Source organism: Cololabis saira, chromosome 12 (assembly GCF_033807715.1).
Source record: "Cololabis saira isolate AMF1-May2022 chromosome 12, fColSai1.1, whole genome shotgun sequence".
NCBI lineage: Eukaryota > Metazoa > Chordata > Actinopteri > Beloniformes > Belonidae > Cololabis > Cololabis saira.
This window is the reverse complement of record NC_084598.1, coordinates 12,712,908-12,734,320: the sequence shown is the minus strand read 5'-3', so window position 1 is coordinate 12,734,320 and position 21,413 is coordinate 12,712,908. Positions and strand designations below refer to the sequence as shown.

Below are 21,413 nucleotides of genomic sequence, written 5' to 3'. Positions count from 1 at the left end.
GGTCTTGAAAAAAAGGCATCCTGTTCTAAAATGATGAAACTTCAAATCTGCTGTCCCTTTACCTCCCTGGAGGTAATTCTCTCTCAGGAAGCATAAAGCCCATCAAGATCATTGTTACTATAACACAAAGCATAGGCCCACTCTGTTTGAGTATTTCGTACGCTGAGGTCGTTAGGAAAAGTGAGAAATACTGTGCATCCTTAAACAAGCTGGCAGTGAAAGGGAGCCATAGAAAAGCAGGAGGAAGTACCTGCCCTGAATGACTAATGAGGGCTGTACTTAAGTCAAACTGCTTAGGTCTGCACCACTTGCACTGTACGTGCGATGTGTGCTCACATCTTTGACTGCGGTGAAGTGTTAAACAGGGACATTAGAAAAAGAGAAACAGAAAGAGGATGAGCTGGCAAGCAAGAGAATGAGTGACGCTCGAGGAGCGAAATGAAGAGACCATCAAAGTCAACCACATTCAGAGGGATCAGTGAGCAGACTTGGCCCTATAGATCCAAGGGAGCGCCAGACTCAAAGCTCTTCAAGCCCGAAGTTCTGGGCCGAAGTTCGGTGACACGTCCATTCGAAGTTCTGATTCTGATTGCATCGACAGGTCTCTCCGGCTGCAGACGGAGCTGAGAGGAACCACGGCTGCTCTTCTTAATATTCTTTGTTATACACTTTTTTTTTTTTCCCATGTTGATGGTTTTAAAAGTGTACAGTGATTTATTTTTTGTGTTTCTCCCAGAAAAAAAACAAAATAAATAAAATAAATAAATCACTGTACACTTTTAAAACCATCAACATGGGAAAAAAAAAAAAAAAACAAAAAAAAAAAAACCGTGCTGCCTCACTGTTGCCTCACAGCAAGAAGGTCCCCGGTTCGACTCCCAGGCCCGGCAGGGGTCTTTCTGTGTGGAGTTTGCATGTTCTCCCCGTGCTTGCGTGGGTTTTCTCCGGGTACTCCGGCTTCCTCCCACAGTCCAAAAACATGCATATTAGGTTAATTGGTGATTATAAATTGTCCGTAGGTGTGAGTGTGAGTGTGATTGTGAGCATGGTTTGTGTCTATATGTGGCCCTGTGATGGACTGGTGACCTGTCCAGGGTGTATCCCCTGCCTCTCACCTAAAAATAAGCTGGGATAGGCTCCAGCAGACCCCCGTGACCCCGCAAGGGATAAAGCGGGTAAGATAATGAATGAATGAAAAAAAAAAAAATGTTTCTCCCAGAATTGACTTGAATTTATATGTTCAGCAGTTCTGTTTTTTTAACGTTTTTGGTCCAAACTCTCACTTGCTGAGATGAGATTCAGAGAGAGTTCGGTGACATCTTAAACCCACTGCACTCCTGTTTGCAGCTGCGGTTTAACCCGCACCTTAGATTAGCTTGATCATAATCCCAACAAGTCCCAACAACCACTGGAGGTCTGTGTTTTCTAAAACCTGATACAGGTATGTTTTAAACAATCAAAGTCATTTCAATAACACAAGGATCTATGTATTTCATCCTGCACATAATTTTTGCTAATATTTACCCTCATTTACACTGATGCCATACATACATATTCATAGTTTATGATGTATTTTGGAGCATAATTACTTTGTGTAGAAACATACATCTACATACAAAAATGACGACGCCAAAGACGATACCTGATGAGATCCGGCCTGCTGGGAGAAGACTGCCACTCTGTTATCTGTTGTAACTGTCAGATTAAGCCGGAATGTTGGCATTTCTGGGTTTCTTGGGTCCATGCCTCATTTGGTCCCCAAGTGCTTTTGGCTCATCAACCATCATGCACTTCCACAAGGCCTTTAAATTCAGTGCTGCCATGTCTGATCTGAGGGAGTCCGTCTGGCCTCCCCATCCATGCGCTTGAGCATAGCCGTGTTTCTTTAAAAATTAAAAAAGAATATCCTGTGGGCATTACTTTCATTGACAGCTCCAGCCATCTTCAGCAATAATTCTCATGCTCTCAGTTGAGCTGCACCTGCTCCTATGCACCGGCTGTCGTAGCCTACAACTACAAACTAAGCAGACAACCCAAGCAGCGAAGTCTGAAAATACTCTGTTAATGATAGACTGGAGATTTGCTGTCTGAGACACAGTTCAGGTTATGTAGAGATATTGGGGATGATAAACTTAATGTCCTCCATACAGTTGGAGCCCCCAGGTAGAAGCTGGGGAGGAGGTGGGAGTTAAAGAGAGGAGACTAGCTTGGCAGGTGAGAAACTCCAGAAAAGCATTAACGGTCTGTGAACAGGATGGAGTGATTGGAATGACTGTTACAGAGGAGTGAAAGCGAGTATATATGCTGCCAGAGATGAGCTGAACATGGTGTTCGTCAATTAGCTAGCACAGAAGTCCAGCAGCATAACACCACCCAGATTCACATCAGAGTGGCCTTTATCACAGCCCTCCAGGTGAGTCTAATCCGTCTGCTATTCACTCACAAAATCTCTGTTTTTACTTTCATGAAGACGTCTCTGCACTGCAGATGTCAATGAAACGTCCAACATCTTCAGGATGTTCTCGCCTTCTGTCAATGTTGTGGGGGTAATTCTTCTCCAAGGTAAGGATTCCGTAGTCGTCCGCTTCAGTTGTCTATAGTGGTCTTTTGTGTCCTTTGAAAATTGTTGATTTCGTGAGTGTTTTCCTTTTTTTGATTAACGTATGAAACTGTTGATTAGGCCAAACCTAAGCTTTGTACCATCTCTCCCGTGGATTTATTTTGCTGTTTTAGCCTAATGATGCCTTCCTTCACATGTACTGAGGTCCTCTTGGACTTTATATTGGTAGCACCAGTCAAACAGCTGATACCAACTCAACACCTGAGATCCAGACCTTTTATCTGCTTCATTTGTCGTGAAGTAATGAGGGAATGGATCTTTTAGCCCCTAAAACTGGAAGAACTTTGTTTCAGATGTCTGCCATTTCTAAATGGTAAATGCCTTATTTTTGTGAAAACTCTGTCGCTAAAGCTGTGAGTCTACACTTTGATCACATCCTACTGTAATTGTTGTTCTTGATTCAGATCCATTGCAGTGGTATATAGTTATATATTTTGAAGGTGTACGAAAATATCCCAGGTGTGACTCTTCACAGTCAGGACTTCAAAGAAGTGTCGGGCCACCTCTGATGATAGAAGTCACCTTCTGTTTAATGATTTTATGACATAATATCACACCACTGGATGGGTCATCAAAATTATTTTCCTTGAAAATTCAGCAGGTGCCCAAAAATGTTGGATGTTGACTTTTGTGTCCAACAAATGCACATATAAATCTGAAGCCCTGGATTTTGTTTCTTTGCAACATCCAGATTTTATTTTTTATTATTGGTAGACAATATTTTTCACCCACGCCTTCACCTTTGCATTCCTGTTAAGTACATCAATAAGTTCTTAATCCAGGAGGCCGTGCTGGTGAGGTGATGGAACGGGATGAGGGGGTGGAGGGAGCAGGGAGGTTTGGGAAGGAAATCTGCAGGATTTACAGCTTAATCTGTTTAAGCACTTCCCTGTCGGCCGAGCTGCAGACTGTGTGACTGAGAGGAGTGCACGTGCTGTCAGGAGCTGCTCGCTGCCGAATCGATACCACTCGTTTTCCACTTCCACCTCTGAGTGTCTCTGCAGCCCTCTCCGTCTCCCACCCCCCGCCCCAAACCATCAGCTTTTGCTGCTGGCGGTTAATCAATGAGTTCTGAAGCTCGTCAGCAGGTTCAAGTGCAGGTCATTTCGCACCGTCGGAGGTCTCTTTGTGCATCTTTACCCCCGAAAGACATCAGATTTACTGTGGTGACACTTGAGAAGCAGAAGATCATTGACTAACTGACATTTATCGAATGAAAAGATTATACACTTTTTACTCACCCAATTGAGGACAAAGCAGCATGATAACTGTTTGAGGGGGACACGTGATGAAATAAAGTCACTTTGTCTGTGTTTAAGTGTATTTTCTTGTGTATCTGAAGTGACAAACACCTGGAAAACGTTGTGATAGCGCTACTTTTTCTCTTTGTTCGAGGTTCCTTAAGTCACTCAGCAAGGTATTTAGATGTACACGGTACTGTGACATCACAGACTCAACTCCAAGAAAAATGACCTTGTTTCGCCATCTTCGTCTTTAGCCAACATCACATCCTGTTGCATTTCTCGTACCTTGGAAACGGGCAGCACGGATGCTGATTTCAAAATAAGCGCACCCATGGAAGAGTGGAGTTGAGGAAATGAGTCGGCCCCCAGAAAGCTGGCCACTTTGAACAGACCAATATGTGCATCTGAGAAGAGAGCGGCTGAAGTGCGGCTATCATGTCATGTCACAGAAATCTTATGAAGGCCTCAGCAAATTCTGCAGCTTTCCGAAACATTTTATAAAACATGAACTTTGTTTCTGGGTTCTGCAACAAGCAGAACTTTTTAGGCTACGCGAGTTATAATAGGCTGGAATTTGTTCCCGTAGAAGCACTTATTTTGCACATTTTAGACACAGTTGTTACAATATCATGAACTCAAAGTGATTAAGAAAACGTTCCTACAGAAGTGAACGTAAAACTGCTGAAAGGAAGAAGTCAAACTCGAGCTTCAGGATGTTTGAGGATGTCTGAAACGGTGGCGCGTTGTTCGATGGTGCAGCCTCCTCAAAACCAACAAAGGACTGCCTCGAAAGGCAGAAGCTCAGCGTTTCGTCGTGACCCTCACGATCCATTGTCATGAGCAGAATAGAAATCTGTGAGGAGTCCTGTAAAAGGACACGGTATGACAGGTGACGTGGAACCTTGCTGATCTGGGTGCCGAGAAAGGAAAATGCCGGTGAGTCTAAGCTCAGTACTTCTCAAAGGGAGCTAAAGTGAATGCAAAGTGCCTTTTCAAAAATTATTTTTATCCATTTTGAAACTTTTAAATACTGGAAACCCCCCCCCCCAAAAAAAAAAAAACTGGATGGATTTGGATGAAACTTTTTTTTGATCACATATTTTTTTACGGGTCATCTTTTATTCTTTTATTTTTACGTGTAGGTAGCAGCATTTCTTACATGGGTAGTTCAAAGTTTTACTGTATGATGCTGCTGATTCTGAATTAATAACACTTCCCAGTTTTATTTTTATTACATAACTTGTTTTGCTCTGCAAGTTCACCTTGTCTTTTATTAACTACCACGTCACTCCCACCGAAAGTACTGACTATCCGCCCTGTAGCTCACATATCTTTGTATTTGTATAGAAATTGTTGCGTAAAACGATTTATTACGTCTAATACTGAGGGTGGTGGAGCTACTGGGGTTGATTTCCCATCAGATGCTGAGAACATGAGGGACTCCTCACTGAGCTTCTGTGCCAATAAAAGTCCTGTAGTGCCTCCAAGTGGAGATGCAGTGCAGATGTCTTTTTGTTTTTCCATTTTTGACTGACTTCTCTGGCCTTTGTGCAAAGCTCCATGGCCATGCATTGGCGTCAGAGTTTACTCTCCTCTGCAATGATGTTAATCGTGAACAAAGAGCCCAGAACAAATGGCATTGAGTTGGATAAACAGGTGGACTTCTTTCAAGAGGAACAAATAATAATAGTCAGTTGCACCAGAAGCACATCGATCACAATGCTCCTGTCTAGACTCAAACATCCTGTCCTACAATGTCTTACAAGAGAACACGTGTGTCCACAGAGAATCACGAGTGGGTTCAGGGTGGCCTCTGCTCCAGGTGTGCAGGAAACCAGGATGCTGTCTTAGAGCAACAATGTGCTTGTTGCAAATTTGAAGGTTCTTAGCGAAGCCATCCAACAAAGGGAAAGTGCAAAAGTTACATTGTGTCTTTTTTTTTACAAAATATGAATGATTGTCAGGTTTACATCACTTTCATTTGGCTGATGCTTTTAATCGAAGCGGCTTCCAAGAACACTTGGGTGTAGTTTTTCACGTTGTGAAATTGGGGATCAAACCAGCAGTTTGCAATACTCAGTGGATCAATACCTTAAATGGAGCAGCTTCATGCACAGTCACCTGAAAATACACAAGTCAAAGGCTGCTCTGTTAATCTGGGTTACTTTACTTGAGCATAGTGGACACCTTTCTTTCTTTTATTCATTAAATAACAAATGTAGCTGTTGATGCTAGTTTCTGCTATCTGATCTACAGTTCTGAAAAAGAAAGTACACTCTCTTCCAGTTCTACAAGGAATTGTCTGGTCATTACCAGGCCTTAAAGGAACACAAAGCATTTAAAGAACGTAGTTTTAGGAAACGTCATGGTCCAGCAGGACTAAAAGGAATAAAGGAATAAAAGTAAACCACAAAGGGAACTTAACCTCCACACCCATAGGGGGACCTGCTGAGGTAAACACTGCAAAAGCTTCTTTTTAAACAATATGTGATATATTACACTATGTCTTTGTTTAAAATAAGGTTCAAATGCAGACAGTGGGTTTAATAGATGTAACACCGTCTTTAGCATCAGTTACTTGCAATAATTGAGGTCTGGAATTTTGCAGCTTTGCTGGGTCTTGATTCTTGTCTTCTTCAGTAATTGTGTTGTAGATCCGCTGGTGTGTTTGGGATCACATTTGAGTCCAATATACTTTTAATGCGCAAAGGAGCTCATGGTCAACTCGGTGACCGCAAGGTATGTTATACAATCGGATCCTGCTGGGATGTCCAGTCCTGGGAAGATTGAGAATGGTCTTGAATGGTTTTTGCTTCACTGAGATCTTTTCCAGGTAAGATTGAATGTATAGTTGTTGCTGAATTTAAACTTTGTGTGTTTTTTATTTCTAAGAGTCTAGTTAGCAAATAAATCCGTCTCCTGTCTTTCATTCTGCTTAATTTTTATCTTGAATTTGTCATTTTTCAGCTCCCACTTCTGTGAGCTCGTTCTGATAATGTGTGGAGTGGGTTTATAAGACCTTGGTTCAGTAGATACTGTGTAGCACAAATGCAAAGCTAGCAACAGTAAGCTACTGGAAAGCTCTCCAGCCATGTTGACAGCCGTGGGGCTTTGTAACAATAAACGTCACAATTCACATTATGTAGTCTTTTAATCAGTTGCTAACAAACACATTGATTAGCGCACGTTTATACAGGAAATGTTTCTGTAAGACAACAACACACGTTCACACACGAGTCTGAAACAAGCTCCAATAGCATCTTAAACTTTACAAAAGAAGAAAAAACCCATCTGAAATACGGGAGGATTTATTTGGAACAAGCACAAGCACAAGTTTGTTCAGACGTCAATCAGAAGTGGCATGTAGATAAAAACGGTGGTTAGCATTCGTGGTTTGGAGACCTACAGTCCTCAGTTGCTGCCGGTATCAGAGCAACTCCAAACGGTCGTTTAGCTTTTCCTACGATAGTAAAAGACACACTGAACGACAATAACGAAGAGTGGTTGTTACTGTGAAGAAACAGAAAGCTAGGGTGTTTGACGAGCAGGACGGGTGTTCCCAGCCTACTTTCGTCTCATCACAAAGCAGCTGTGGATGCTTCTTTTATGCTTTGCTCTTGTCTGAGCTCTCCTGCTCGGCATTCTCTCCTTCACTGCCGAACCTCCGGTTCAGCTCCGACGTCAACACCGAGCAGCAGGATCTCTGCGAAAGATCAAATGAAAGATCAAGAACGGAAGCAGCCGGTGACCTGATCACGGCGAGAGGTGCGTGTCCTGACCTTACTGTCCTTGGCTTGGTTACGGGCTCTGGATAAAAGCTCCAGCAGGGACAGAAGGAGCCCCACGCCCAGTCCCAGTCCCAGGAGGAGGAAGAGGCCGCTCAGGTCGTGAGGCTGCAGAGCGCCAGAGGTCTGGTCTACATTTGCACCGCTGCAGCTGCTGGCCCACCACTTGGCACGCAGGTGCGTTAACTCACCAGACTCACTGAGCTGAAGGATGGCGATGGTCAGGTTCTTCATCAGCGGAGAACCTGGAGGGAGACATGTTGTGACGGAGAAAACATCAAGCGGCAGTCTTGGTTCTTCTGGTCTCAGCCTGATCAGCCGATTCGCTGAGAAACTTTTACTTTGATATTTTTATTAGGGGGTAAGGCACAGTTGAACAGGAATAAACAAAAAAAAACATATACAGTCTAACTCCTTTTTTTTTTTTTTTTGGATTAAGAACAGAACAAAAAATCCACACAAAATAATGACAAATACATGAAAATTATTATATTCTTATATATAAGTAATATTTAAGTATTAAAGCTAAACAGTATGAATTAAAAAATAGATGAATAAAAAGGGGGAGAAAAAAAAACAAAAAAAGAAAAAAACAAAAAAACAAAAAAAAAACGCCAAAGCAAAAAAAAAAAAAAAAAAAACCCAAAAACTAAAGAAAAGTAAATGAAAAGGAGGAAGAAAGAGAGGAATGAGAGAAGAGAGGGAGGGGGGGATCTGTCAATCAGGAGGTAGGGACTGGAGAGAGTGGAAGAATGTAAGAAAGGGAAGCCACTTATTATAAAATTTGTTGCAACTACCCTTCAGTGAATATTTAATCTTTTCCAGCTTCAGAAAAAACATGGTGTCGTTGAGCCACTGGGTACTAGAAGGAGCCTTAGTCGACTTCCAGTGGAGAAGAAGGTGGCGTCTTGCCAGTAAGGAAGTAAAAGCCAAAATGTCTATTTGATTTAAAGTAAACCGGCCATGGTCCTCTGGGAGCCCGAATATGGCAACATGGGGGGAGACTTTTATATTCACCGAGAGTATTTTTGACATGGTGTCAAAATAATTCCACCAAAAGCGAGAAAGTAGTGGGCAAGAGTAAAACATATGGGTTAAATTGCAGGACGAGGCGAGAAACTTTGCAAACGTCAAACACGGATGCTGATCTGGCTGACTTGACCCCTGACATGTAGGATGGTGTCCGTGTTAATACCATCATTTGGGGAGTTAGTTATCTCCCACCGCGGCTGCAGGCTGACACCTGCATCACTTGTACTTAGGTTTCAGTCTTTCTTTGTTCCGCCCTTCCCTCACGCTGGATACAAGAAGTTTGGTTCATAACTAAATCCCCTTCATGAGCTTGGTGGGTTCATAAACAATTCCATGTAGCTGATAAGAAATCGCTGCAACTCAACTGCGGTAACCACAAAAAGCAAAGACGGTACGGTGTGAACATTTTCAGAATGAAAAATACACAAACATAAAACTGACGATACCTCCTATAATCTGCTTTAGCTCATGAATTGCAGTAGCTGCCTTCACCCTGCTAGGCCTGATGAATTCATGGGATGGGGAGCTCCAGGCTACAGATGGGGGAACTGCAGAGAACGGGAGCGCTTTGATGTCTTGAATATCGGTGAGCAGTGGGAGACTAATCCTTGGAGCCGAGAGGCCCAGAATAAACCAGGACTGACAGCTCAGGGCCAAGACAGGTCCACAGGGCTCTCAAACATTGGGGATGGGCTATAAAAGGGGGTGAATGAATCATTCCTCCCGTAAAGCCATGATCCGGGGGAACACGGTCTGCTAAGTGCTGATCTGCCGAGACAAAACTGACAGAAATTGGAACAGCTGACCTCGCTAACCTTCGCATCATCTTAGCAGCTGAGAACAATGTCACACGACAGGTTACTCTCATCTATCGCAGAAACAATGTCTCTGGAAGTGACAGATAGATTAGTATTCAGGTTTGTCTTCTTTCCACTTGTGTGCAACATTATAAATCAGCTCCTACTCCCCTGGAGGACCGGCCTCAAACGTTTACAGCCTAATTATTTAAACATTAGCTGTGACCGTGGGATGGTTGGGATGTTCTTTGGTCACATTACTGCAGGGGTACAGTGTAGAAGCTCCCGTCTCAACCATGTGCTCAATACTGTCCATGGACTCTGCTTTTAGGGGGCGCAGCAAGCTACTTAACCTGACGTCACTTCCTCCGCACGGTGTGCCTCCTTAAAAGTCTAACAGCCTTCCACGCAGGGCCGTCGCAAGGGGTGTGCGAACCGTGCGGCCGCACAGGGCCTCGCGCCCCAAGGGGCCTCGCGCTATGGGCCGTTTTTTGTTTTTTTCCCTTATGAATATCAACAGTCACGTTCCATTACAGACCTAAATGTGTACTAGTCTGTACATATCAATAAATATATGTGCAATGATGCGCGTGTCTGTTGTTCAATACAACTGATCAGACCAAGCGCAGACACAAGCTGCTCTGATCCAGACGGGTGGAGTTGGAACAAACTGTCACACAATGTCGAGAGAACGAGACAGAATCAGGAAATTTCGATCAGGGGATGAAAAAAGAAAAAAAACTAAAGAAAATGGAAGAGTTTAATGCCTCTCTGAAAGGCTCGTTTGATAAATTTGTTACAAAAATCACCGATCCGCCCGGGTCTCAAGCAGCCGTGGGGCCCCCGCGTCGAGGCAAGCCCAGATGATGATGAGGCAGGGGAGGTATCCAGTATTTTGCTAATTGGAGAGTTAAAATTGCGCATATAGACACCCGATCCGACCCGAAAAACCCCAAACATTTTGGAAGGGCCCCCCCAGGCCCCCCCAGCCATTTCGCACAGGGCCTCGCAAATCTCCCAGGCGGCTCTGCTTCCACGACACATTTCTGAGGTACAGCAAATGTAGCGGACGTGAAACCTGCTGGAAATAAAGGTGGGGAAACCAAAATCATCTGCTCTGATCTGGGTTTGGGATTTCCAAGGGGCAACATCTGATTTTCTGGTTGAGTTCATCACAGAAGTGAGAAAAAACACAGTTTCCTCAAAGGCCACCAGGACTGACTCCAGAGGCTAGTTGACATCCCTGACCCCCGTGTTAAAATGTCCAACTTTGTGTACGGTAGTCTTCTGACTGAGGGACACAGCGGGGTTGCCTTTAGCTCAGCCTTTTGCCTCTTGCCTTTTTGCCTCTTGCAGCAACTGGGTACTTGTGCCATTTCAACCTTCCGAGTTGACGAACTGGACCACGAGCCACCAACGACTTACACGACCGCTGCCGGAGCTGAAGGGAGAGCTTTATGAGGACTACCTACTGCTCAAGAGTGCAGGCCGGCTGGCAGGTAGCTGGTAACTTTGGCCCCGTGGTTGGCAGACCCCAGCGGCACTCCGGCAGTCAGATTTGATCAGAATATTAGTTTCAGTATCAATATCTGAACTAAGTGTTCACGCCGGTTTCCAGCCCTGCTGGTTCGGCTCAGCTGCAACATGGCAGTGCGTATGAGGAAAAAGAGGCTTCAAAAGCACAAAAACACCTACGGGTGGGTTTGTCCAGCTCTTCCTATACAGTCACAGTCCTTTTGTACAATTTATTTGAACTGAAACTCAAGAAAACAAGCCGAATAAATTGAAATCTGAGTGGCGCCTGATAAAACCAGCATCCCCTTGACAGACCGCCACGACTCACCCAGAGGTGCTGCGATGCTGTAGGCTCTCATGGAGATCACTTGCGGTGCACGGATGAGGTTGCAGTAACGAGCTTCTGCCAAGTCCAGGGACACTGCTTCACCGATGAATGCAAAGTTTCCCTCTTGGGCGCGACGAATTCCCTCCGCTGTGCTGGCCACGTAGCTCTTCTTGCGCTCCATGTGCTGGTGGATCCGCCGGAACACAGGGTTGTTGGAGTTCTGCAAGGCAAAGAAAGAAAAACAGGACATTTAGTAAGCCATCCCAGAATCACTTCTGTAAACCTGCAGTGGCTTTGAGGCCTCGTCGGGAGCCGCTGATTGTACTTTAAAGAAGAGCATGGTGGATCCTGATTCGACCGTGCCGTAATCGATCACATCCTGGCTTGCCAGGTCCTCAAAGGTCGTGATGGAGATGTGTTTGTTGTTGGAATGGACCATGGCGTTGAAGTTGCAGAAGTAGGAGGCGAGCAGCAGCACAGAGAAAATCCACCAGATGGCGCTGATGACACGTCCAGACAGGGCTTTAGGGTGAGGACCAGCGCCTGGGAGGACAAAGACAGCTCAGGTGTACCCAAAGTGTCCAAAACCATCAAAAATAAAAATAAACAAACACAGCAATGACTTTTTTGTAGAGTTCTGAGAGACGGCAGTCAAAGGAAGTTCAATTATATCTCAAGTTCCTTGACAATGTCGTTTGTCAAACTGTGAAAATGTGAACATTCTAAACAAATATAAATAAATGAATCAATGCACGACTGGGATAGTTTGTTAAATAATAGTTTAGCATCAACAAAACATATTTTAAATTCATTTCAATTTATATTGCATCTATTACACATTGTCTCTAGGTGCTTTCCAGAAACCCAGAAGATGACCCCATATCAATTATTAAGGAAACTATGGGAAGTCAATTTTGAAGAGATAATTTAATCAGAAAGGCTTCATATCATTAATCATCTCTGACATGAAAGTAAACATTTATTCATGCACGAATACAGATCCTATCTCTTTACTAATTTATCACTGAGAAAGGTCCTCAATTTGCATATTTGCGTCTTTGGATACCCAGAAAAGCGCTGTATAAAACGTATGTATTATTATTATTATATTTAGCAAGACCAGACATAAAAAAATATTTAATTTACCAACAAAAAACAAGAAAAAGCTCAAGTTCTTTGCCATTTTTCCAACAAGCCAGCTGACTTTAAATGCATTTCCCCACAACAAACACCGGAGGGCATTATTCCGACACTGTGTGGAGTCTCCATCTCAAGCGGCGCCATCTTTAATGAATCTATATCTTTACAAATGGCTCATAAGAGCTGCAAAATCAGTGTCAAATGTGGACACATGACATCCCCATGGTCTCAGCAGGCAGTGATCATGTAGAGTAGAAGTGGACGCTGTAGTTCAAGCAGTCCTTTTAGTCTGGGTTCATTTCTGAGAGTACGATGAAGAGGCATCCAGCGGCAGCTGAACGTGGCTCTGTACTTCACCGAGATGATCACTGTGTTACCTTGCAGGGTGAGTGCTCCCGTGATGTACCAGAAACTGTGCAGCAAAGTGAAGCTGTGCTCGTCTTTTTCCGGCTCGGCCCATTCAGAAGGACTGATCCTGAAGAAAAATGACAGGCTTTACAAGCAAAAGGGCCTTCTGTGCCCCAAACCAGCACAGTTCAGTTTTATATAATTCCTGTTGATATTTGAGAAGTTGCAGACTGGAGATTTAACCAGTAAAGACCTACTGCCAGGGCCCCACAATCCTCTACACCTTTGACCTTCTTTGGTTTGATTTCAAGTTTTTTGTCAACAAAAATGGTGTTTGATTCACACTCATCAAATATAGTTTGCCTTGGTTTTCCCAGAATACCTGCAAATCAGGATCATCCACGGACTTGCAACCAACGTTCTTTCTTAATACCTCAGGGATGCTTTTATACCAACATCTTTTGAGATAAGAAAGCCATTTAAGCAGTGTTAGCTCACAAAAACTGGATTTTAACTGCAATGATACAGAGGTGGGTGCTCAAATAATAAATCATCAGACCAGAAGAAAGGTTTCCATTTGCCCTCAAACTGTCTGACCTGACCTTACATTTTGACTTTCCCACTTGACCATTAATTCTTAAACTATCTGCTCCTGCTGTCTTTTAAAACAACACTGAGGCAGAGTACTGCAGAGATGCTGCAGGATACTGAGGATGCATGGAGTAGAGGTGAAGAAGGTCTGCAGCCTGATCTCAGCTGTTGGATTTGATAAAGAGGTAAAGAAGAGAGGGAAGGTAGGATGGAGTGGGCGGAGGAGAGTGTCTTGGGCTGTCTGTGTTAGATGCGAGCAGCAAGAGTGAAGGAAAATGTTTACAAGACGGATGCTGGAGACGGAGCTGCTGGCAGGAGAGAGATGATAGAATCAAAGAGGAGTTTTCTGGATGAGGATATGCAGTTGGCTGGTGTGGCAGAGGAAGAAGTAGAAGACAAGGGGATCCACTGTAGTCACCCCGAAGAGGAAAAGCTGAAAGAATCAGGACAAACCCCGGCAATCAGCTGCACTACATCCAGGCCCTGGCAGGTGTTTCTGCAGTAAGCTTTGAGAAAAACAGTTGTTGTCAAATCACCTGGTGAATTTAAGAGGTACCATGTCAAACCGGCACTAACCTGCCCACCAGGAAGATGCAGAGAGCTGCAGTCAGGAAGGAGACCAGAACACCAACCCACATGTCGGTGGAGAAGGGTGACAGGAGGCTGAATGTGCTCTCTTCAGAGTCTGAGTCTCTGTGCAGAATGAAACTGAGTCCCGTTTGGATGAAGGGGGCAGCCATGTCCACATACTGCTCTCTGACCGCGGTGACGGTCAGCGGGGCCACAGCCAAGTCAGCTTCCTTGCAGAGGGGAAAGCAAAATGGGATTAAGATCCACACCACTGGTGATAGGCTTCGTTCTTATAAGGGAATTTAGATGGCAACGTTTTTTCATCAAAAGAAAGAAAGAAAAACCCCTAGATTTATCGTTGGGTGTCAATTTACGTCCAAATCTTAAATTTATCTTAAAGATTCCTAAATAGCCAAACAAAATCAACAATTGGCCAAAATATTTAATTAGGAGAAATCCATCAATTGTAAATAACGGATGTGGCACGTGGAGCGAATTCTGAAGTGAAGACTAAGGACTGCCCAGGACAGCGCCCATACCTGACTGTACAGTTTGGTCCAGAGGTATTTGGACAAAGTGCTGGGATTGTAAAGCATAGTTTTTCAGACTGCCTGAAGTCATTGACTGTCATTGACGTTGCCAGAGCTTCACTGCAGCCAACTTCGGTTGGGGCTTCTTTGTGGGTTTTCTGTCTTCAATAACTGAAAAGTTGCTCTATTGGGCTCAGCTAAGGATATAAACTTTCCTATTGAAGAATATTCCATTTCTTTTCCTTCAAAAGGTCTTGAATTACTTTCGCAGATTGTTCAGGGCGTTTGGTTCTGTACGCCTCGGAAGTCATATGAGTAATAAACCCCAGTGAGCCCGTCCCAGTGGCGAGCAGACATGTCCACACCATAACCCTGCCTCCACCACGTTTAGCTGCTTTATCTCAGCGTGCTCATGCAAGTTGATCTTGGTTTCATCCGTCCGCAGAATCTGAGTCCAGAACATTTGAGGCTTTTTTATATGTTTTTATGACAAAGGCTAATGTGACTTTCTTGTTTTTGGAGGTTGCCAGTGGTTTGAACCTTGTTGTAAATCCATACAATTACGAATTTCTTGATTCCAGACTTTGACTTCCTTCTCCAGAGTCTTCTCAACGTCGGTTTAGGATGTGATGGGATCTGTTTTCATCAAGGGAAGGATCGTCCACTTTAGTTGACTCCCAGGTCTTTGGACATCGTCTGGGTCATCAGTGCTTTCTCACTTTTGGAGAATGTCCCAAGCCGTTGGTTTGGACACATGTAACGTCTTTGCTCTCTCATAGACTTATGTTGTCTTTTTTAGCCTAAAGATGGCCTCTTTCACTTGAACTGGGATCCCCTGAGACTTCATATTGGCAGCTCCGGTTAATCAGCTGCTAAATGTCAATAATCAATATCAAAAGTCGATATTAATATCAAACTCTAACTCCAGAGCTTTAATCTGCTTCATTTGTCTCAAGGTAACAAGATGATGGATTGCTCCCGGCTAATTAACTTCTTCTGTCAGTTAATAGTCCAAACATTTTGTTCGCTTAAAAAATGTAAATGGTTTCTTTAAAATGACTGAAATTCCTACATTTTAAATTCCATCATTTGTAAGAGTGCATACTGTACATTAAAGGTGGAAGTGTGGTATTGATTGCAAATTGAAAGTGGCTGTGTCATTTGGACCAAATACGTCTGGACCTAACTGCACATTAACTCATTGACATGAATCTAGACGCAGTGAGACGATGTAGTCTGTAGTTGATGACTTACCCCTCTGATAACCTCACCGATCATACCGTTCCATTGGCCGCTGGAGTCCATGGCGCCGTATCGGCCGTCCTTCACCATGTGTATTTTGTATTTGAAGCCCAGCTTCTTGGAGAGCTCTGATATCAGATCAACGCAGTAGCCCTCCAGCTGAGAGCCCCGGCTCATCGTGTATGGATCCTCCTGAGAAAAGCAGACAGCTGTCAGTCAGGGATCCCTGTGGAAAAATATTCTAGCTGCTGCTGTATATCTTGAACATGAAAAGCTAAGCAATAAACACTTTTAGATGAGCATCACAGACTGGTGGTACTGAGTTGTACTGTTCCAGTTGATAAAGTTCTGCTGAAAGAACTCTCCCACACATGACCACCACAGACTGACTAATCAGACAAACGACAACCAACTTCTGATTATATGGGCTATTGTGCTCTTGACTATGCGGGGTCTGTTACAACCAAAAACGTAATAATGGCCAATAACGTAATAACTGCCAATAACGTAATAAGTTTGGCCATTTCAAATGTAATAAGGCCAATAGTGTAATAATGTGCCAATAATGTAATAAAACTTTTGAGCCAATAACGTAATAACTTTTTGCAGATAATGTAATAAGGCATTACATTATTTGCTGGTTATTACGTTATTGGCCTGGTATTAAAAAATTATTAAAAAATTATTACATTATCGGCAAAAAGTTATTACATTATTGACTCAAAAGTTTTATTACATTATTGGCACATTATTACACTATTGGCTTTATTACATTTGAAATGGCCAAAATTATTACATTATTGGCAGTTATTACGTTATTGGCCGTTATTACGTTTTTTGGTTGTAACAGGGTCTTAGTTGAGAGAATAGATGAGAACAAGTAACACCTTACGTCTCCCTTATAAAGATGTCCACACCCCCTTTTAATAAACCCTGTTAAGTTGGCATATTGGGAAAAAAAACAGCAACATGCATGAAAGTTGCTTTGTCAGATTTTGCAAATCAAATTGTAATAAATAAATAAGTAATACTTTCTATTTTTGTTTACTTCCCCAAAGAGAGAAGGGCAATAAAAGAAGAGATGCATGGCCTCGGCCAATCCGGAGGGAGAATGTACATGGGGTCTGGGGAACCCCGTCAGCTGTTACGTATACGTACGTCTGGTCATTAAAGCGACAGTCTGTGACGTTAAGAGTCAAATGTGATGCTTCACTGACAGGACCGTGTCTTCAATACATCACCTGGCGACTCAGTAAGCTATTTATAGATGTTGGGATATGAACGCGTCCTGCCGTTATAACAAAAGCAGACTGAACCGGAAGTTTTAATGCTCCATCCCAAAATCTGAAAGATGTCTGTACAACTGTGGTGATCACTGATCTGCAGCAACATTGTAGCGTTGTTTACCTGACAGGTAATCAGATTTGGTAATCACTGTAGTAGTATTTAACACCTTTGTATTAGCAAACATTTCAAGAGTGAAGTTACATCTCCTGCGGGTTGGGCCGCTTTTGAAATGGATGTTCCAGTTTTACACCAGTCACGTCTGGAGAACTGCAAATCCAATGAATATGGGTGGAAATAATCATAAAACACAGAAACGCTGGATAACTTTACTCTTAATTGAGCCTGTAACTCATTTCTGACAATGTAACAGTGAGGGGTAGGATTGTGTTATTTGAGTTAATGGTCACTTCAGAAGACTAAATATGTGCCAAGTTCTTTCCTTTTGTTTTCTTCTTTTTCTTTTTCGGGCTAAAAATATGTCCTTTTAAATGAATGCATGTTTTCGTAGTGATTCAGATCCAAAGCGAGCCTCAGGGGAGGTACAAAGAGAGAGTACCTTTATCGTGGTGATGGATAACTCCTTGGCATCTAGAACAGAAAGAAAGCAAAACATTAGTGATTTCTTTAATCAGCATGTCACCGTACCCGAGCATGAGCATCAGCAAAGTCAGAGGACTTGGTTTATGCCAGTTCTTTGGCTGATTAGTGGTTTTGTTTAGACGAGCTTACGTGCAGAGCAACTTCTGAAATCCTAATGAAGCATTTTGTTTGTTTGAATCCCCTTCATGTGTTTTTTTTTCTAAGCGGCAGCAGTAAATTAGCCAAAGAGTCCCGGAGAACAGTGATAGTTTTGTTGAAGGTTGTTTTTCAGGAGACCTGAGAAAGTGGCTCCATACTGAGGGGAGGTTGCAAGGTACAATGAAAGGGGGTTGGAGGTGGGGGCGTTGGTAACGGGGCCCCTGTGAAGGAATCAAAGCAGAGACCCGTTCTTCTTCAACCCCCTGCCTCCAGCATGTAATCAGAGCGGGGGGCGAACACACCCCTACTCATTCACCCGCGTTTCAGTCCTCATGACATTCACAGTTGTTTTCTTTTAGTCATAAATGATCGACGGCAGTGCCAGCATGTCCGGCGGGACCTAACATGTGCTGCCAGGGTTGGTCCGGGACGGGAAAGAGAGCAAGCGGGGGTGCCAGGGGTTCAAGTTCTTCATGATTGCATGCCGAACAAAAGCAGGTCCGGTTGGATCATCTGAACTCCATGACACCCCGTCAACCTCCTCTTGAGAAGATGGCAGGATCGAAAATCTGCGGAGATGCCTGTCATTTCACCGCCTGCCTGCAGGGTGCTTCCCCCTCACGGTTAATTGATTTATCACAGTGCTTTCTGGATCACAGCAAGGCAGTGGCCCCTCCACTGGTGAGAAATGAGACAGAATCCCCCCCCCCTTGACAGGACTCCAGTAGTCCAGCAGGGCCAGTCAAATGTGGGGAATGATTGTGGAGCACAACCCTGCCTCTGGCCGACCAGAGCCTGCTGGCACGGGGCTTGGTATGAAGTGTGCAGACGGTCTGCAGGAGGAAATGACCTCGCCGGACGAGTGAAAATTTAAGGGGCGGAGTAACAGGACAAGATAAAAAAAACTGGCCCAAAGATTTTCTAAGATAGGATTTCAAAACAGGTCAAATCAGTTACTACTAAGCTCATTTAGAAACACAAAAACATTGTTTTACTTTTAAATCCATCAGACTAACATTAGCAAAACACTTTTACAACTCACCAATTACACTTTTGAGGCTTTTGAAGATTTTATTATTATTATTATTATCATGGACTGGGGTTATGGCCTCACAGATTAGCTTTCTTTCTATTCACTTTCTTCAGCTATAACCACATAAAGGAGAAAACTGGCTTCGGAACCAGCACTGGCTATTTCATGAGTGTTAGGGCCAAGGGGAAAACTAAGGGTGAAAGATTAAAGTCAGGGCTTTGTCAGTGCAAGAGTTATGCAAATTCAGCACATTACTTCTGAATAAACACAGTTTCTTTATATTATTGGATATGCTCGTTACTCGTGATGATGTCATGGTGATGAAGTAGTTCCTGGTATAATCAAGTGCACCTTAACAAAGTCATCTCCACTGCTTTTTTGTATTAAACTCTCCGTATGGCTCAATTATGGTAAAATGACCATTTAACGACGACTTTTTTCACCTTCATCTTCAACTTGATTTTCATGTTATTTTCTTTTTTATGTATCTAATATAAATATTTGTTCACAAAAGGATTTTTTTTATAATATTACAAAGGTTTGACTTTATTCAAACTTTTTCTTTTCTCGTACTACAACTCAATTCTCTTGTCATGAGTCAATAGTGATTTTTTTTTCCCTACCACTACACTTTTTTCACTCAGACACAGTAAATACTGTCTTAGGATACCAAAGTTTTTCATTAGAAATATACGACTTTATTCCCAAAATGATGTTCTTAATGCTAAATTTCTTTTTTTTGTAAGATAACCTTAATTGTGGTTATTACTACACCTACAACTTATTTTTCAAAGTAACATGATTTATTTTTTCTTCTAAAATTAAGAATATTTTCAGTGTTTCTTTTGTCCTCCAACAATTGGGACTTTATTGCCATAGTAAAAAAAAAATTCACATTGAAAAAAACCTTGCATAGAAATTAAAAGTTAATTGTTATAATGGTAAATTATGGGTATCGTCACAGAACTTTTCTTTTATGAAAAGGAAATTTTAATGTGAAATTATGAACTTTTTGTTGTCATGACAACCTTTCTCTCAAAATTATGACTTCTTCAGTCAGAAAATTAAAAAAATGTCGCTATCAATTGTGACTTCATTCCAAACAAATTTTTAAATATAAAAAGAAAGATTATTTTTGTAAAAATTCTAATTAATAAAATAAAGAAATTATGCCTATTTTTTCTCATACAATGTCCCTTTCATTTTCATATTATGACTTTCTTCTCTTTTGAATTTTGACTTTTTCGCAGTCAATTATAAAAACTGCTCCCCCCCCCTTGTACATCTACAAGTCAATTTTCAGACCATCCATCCATTTTTTTTCTTGTAACATAATGACTTCTTCATTCAGGTTTCTTGCATTCAAATCATTCATAGCAGGCCAAGTTTTTCCTCTAACAATCGCCACTGTGTTATGACCTTTTGCTTTGTAGAAAAAAAATCTTGTTATTTTAAGTGAACTGTTGTAATAACTACTTTCTTCTCGTACAGCTAAAACTTGAATCATATGATCATAACTCTCTTCTTCCAGCTTTATTTTCTAGGGCATTTTATTCTAAAAGTCATATATTTGATCTCTCCACGTGGTGACCCTAAAGGTCATCACAGAATCCTCTACTCTGCCTGTCATAAAGCTAGGAGGACGGGAGGAGATACTGATGGGTTTGTTTGTTTGATTGTTTAGATGTCTGAAAGGTCCAACATGTAGATACAATGCAACACAAGAACAATTGGAAATCTAGTCACAAACAGTTCCACCGGGGCGACAATGCAGTGATGCAGAGAACGTAAGACCAACACACTCTTGAATCAGCGACCGCGCATCTCTAAAGCTATTATGGATAGAAATGGAATGGATTAATGAAAAAGAAATTCTTTTGACCGAAGCTTATTTTAATTCCTATCTTAACTGGCATCGCTTCTATAGAGTTTACTATGAACACAGCAGAAGCAAAGAAAGAGAAGCAATTGAGGTTTGTCATGGAAATCGTCGTGCACTTTGGGATTTCTGTATATCGTTGCGTAACATCAGGTTTTGCAACAAAAACATGAACCAAGGCTCCTCTGAATGTGATTTACTGGGGGAGTATGTGTCCCTTGGGGACTTCCATGTGGAGGCCACGGGTACATCAAAGTTGAACTCTGTTACATAAGCAGTGTGCATTGTTGCAGGTGTTGTTCTTACCTGCAATGGAGACCCATGCAGTCAGCACTGCCGCACACAAAACCAAAGCCACGGAGACCTGCATGCTGCCACAGCCCTAAAAATGACACAAATTCATCTCTAAGTTCAGCCTTTACGGGTCGGTACCTCATATAAGACTTATTTTTACTCCGGATGACAAATCTCTGCAGACAACAAAGAATACTGTAGGTTTATTAAAACTACACAGTAAGAACTATCTTACCTTAGTTTCGTCAGGCACAGTGTGGATTAGATTTGATTTATGTATAAGGGATGACTCCAATAGAAGTTTACAACAGAGCGGAGGAAAGAACTGTGGGCTGCAGAAAGTAGTTGGGGGTTTTATATGGGGGAGCTTTGGGAGGGAGGAAAACACACCCACAACTGTTGGCCAGATGAAGTCTGAAAGGAGATTATATCAAATTACT

At 42.5% G+C, this 21,413-nt stretch overlaps 1 protein-coding gene across 1 annotated transcript; it reads right to left on the bottom strand.

Moving 5' to 3' along the window:
• Positions 1–6,996: 6,996 nt before the first annotated feature.
• On the bottom strand, positions 6,997–21,322 carry si:ch211-251b21.1 (uncharacterized protein LOC571720 homolog). Its single transcript, XM_061735578.1, has 10 exons — positions 21,209–21,322; positions 20,986–21,061; positions 17,586–17,617; positions 15,755–15,934; positions 13,977–14,200; positions 12,839–12,936; positions 11,647–11,864; positions 11,322–11,541; positions 7,644–7,894; positions 6,997–7,567 (listed from the first exon to the last, which is right to left on the bottom strand). The coding sequence occupies exons 2-10, from the start codon at positions 21,047–21,049 to the stop codon at positions 7,469–7,471; spliced, it is 1,386 nt and encodes a 461-aa protein (XP_061591562.1). The 5' UTR covers positions 21,050–21,061; positions 21,209–21,322; the 3' UTR covers positions 6,997–7,468.
• Between the last annotated feature and the right edge of the window lie 91 nt (positions 21,323–21,413).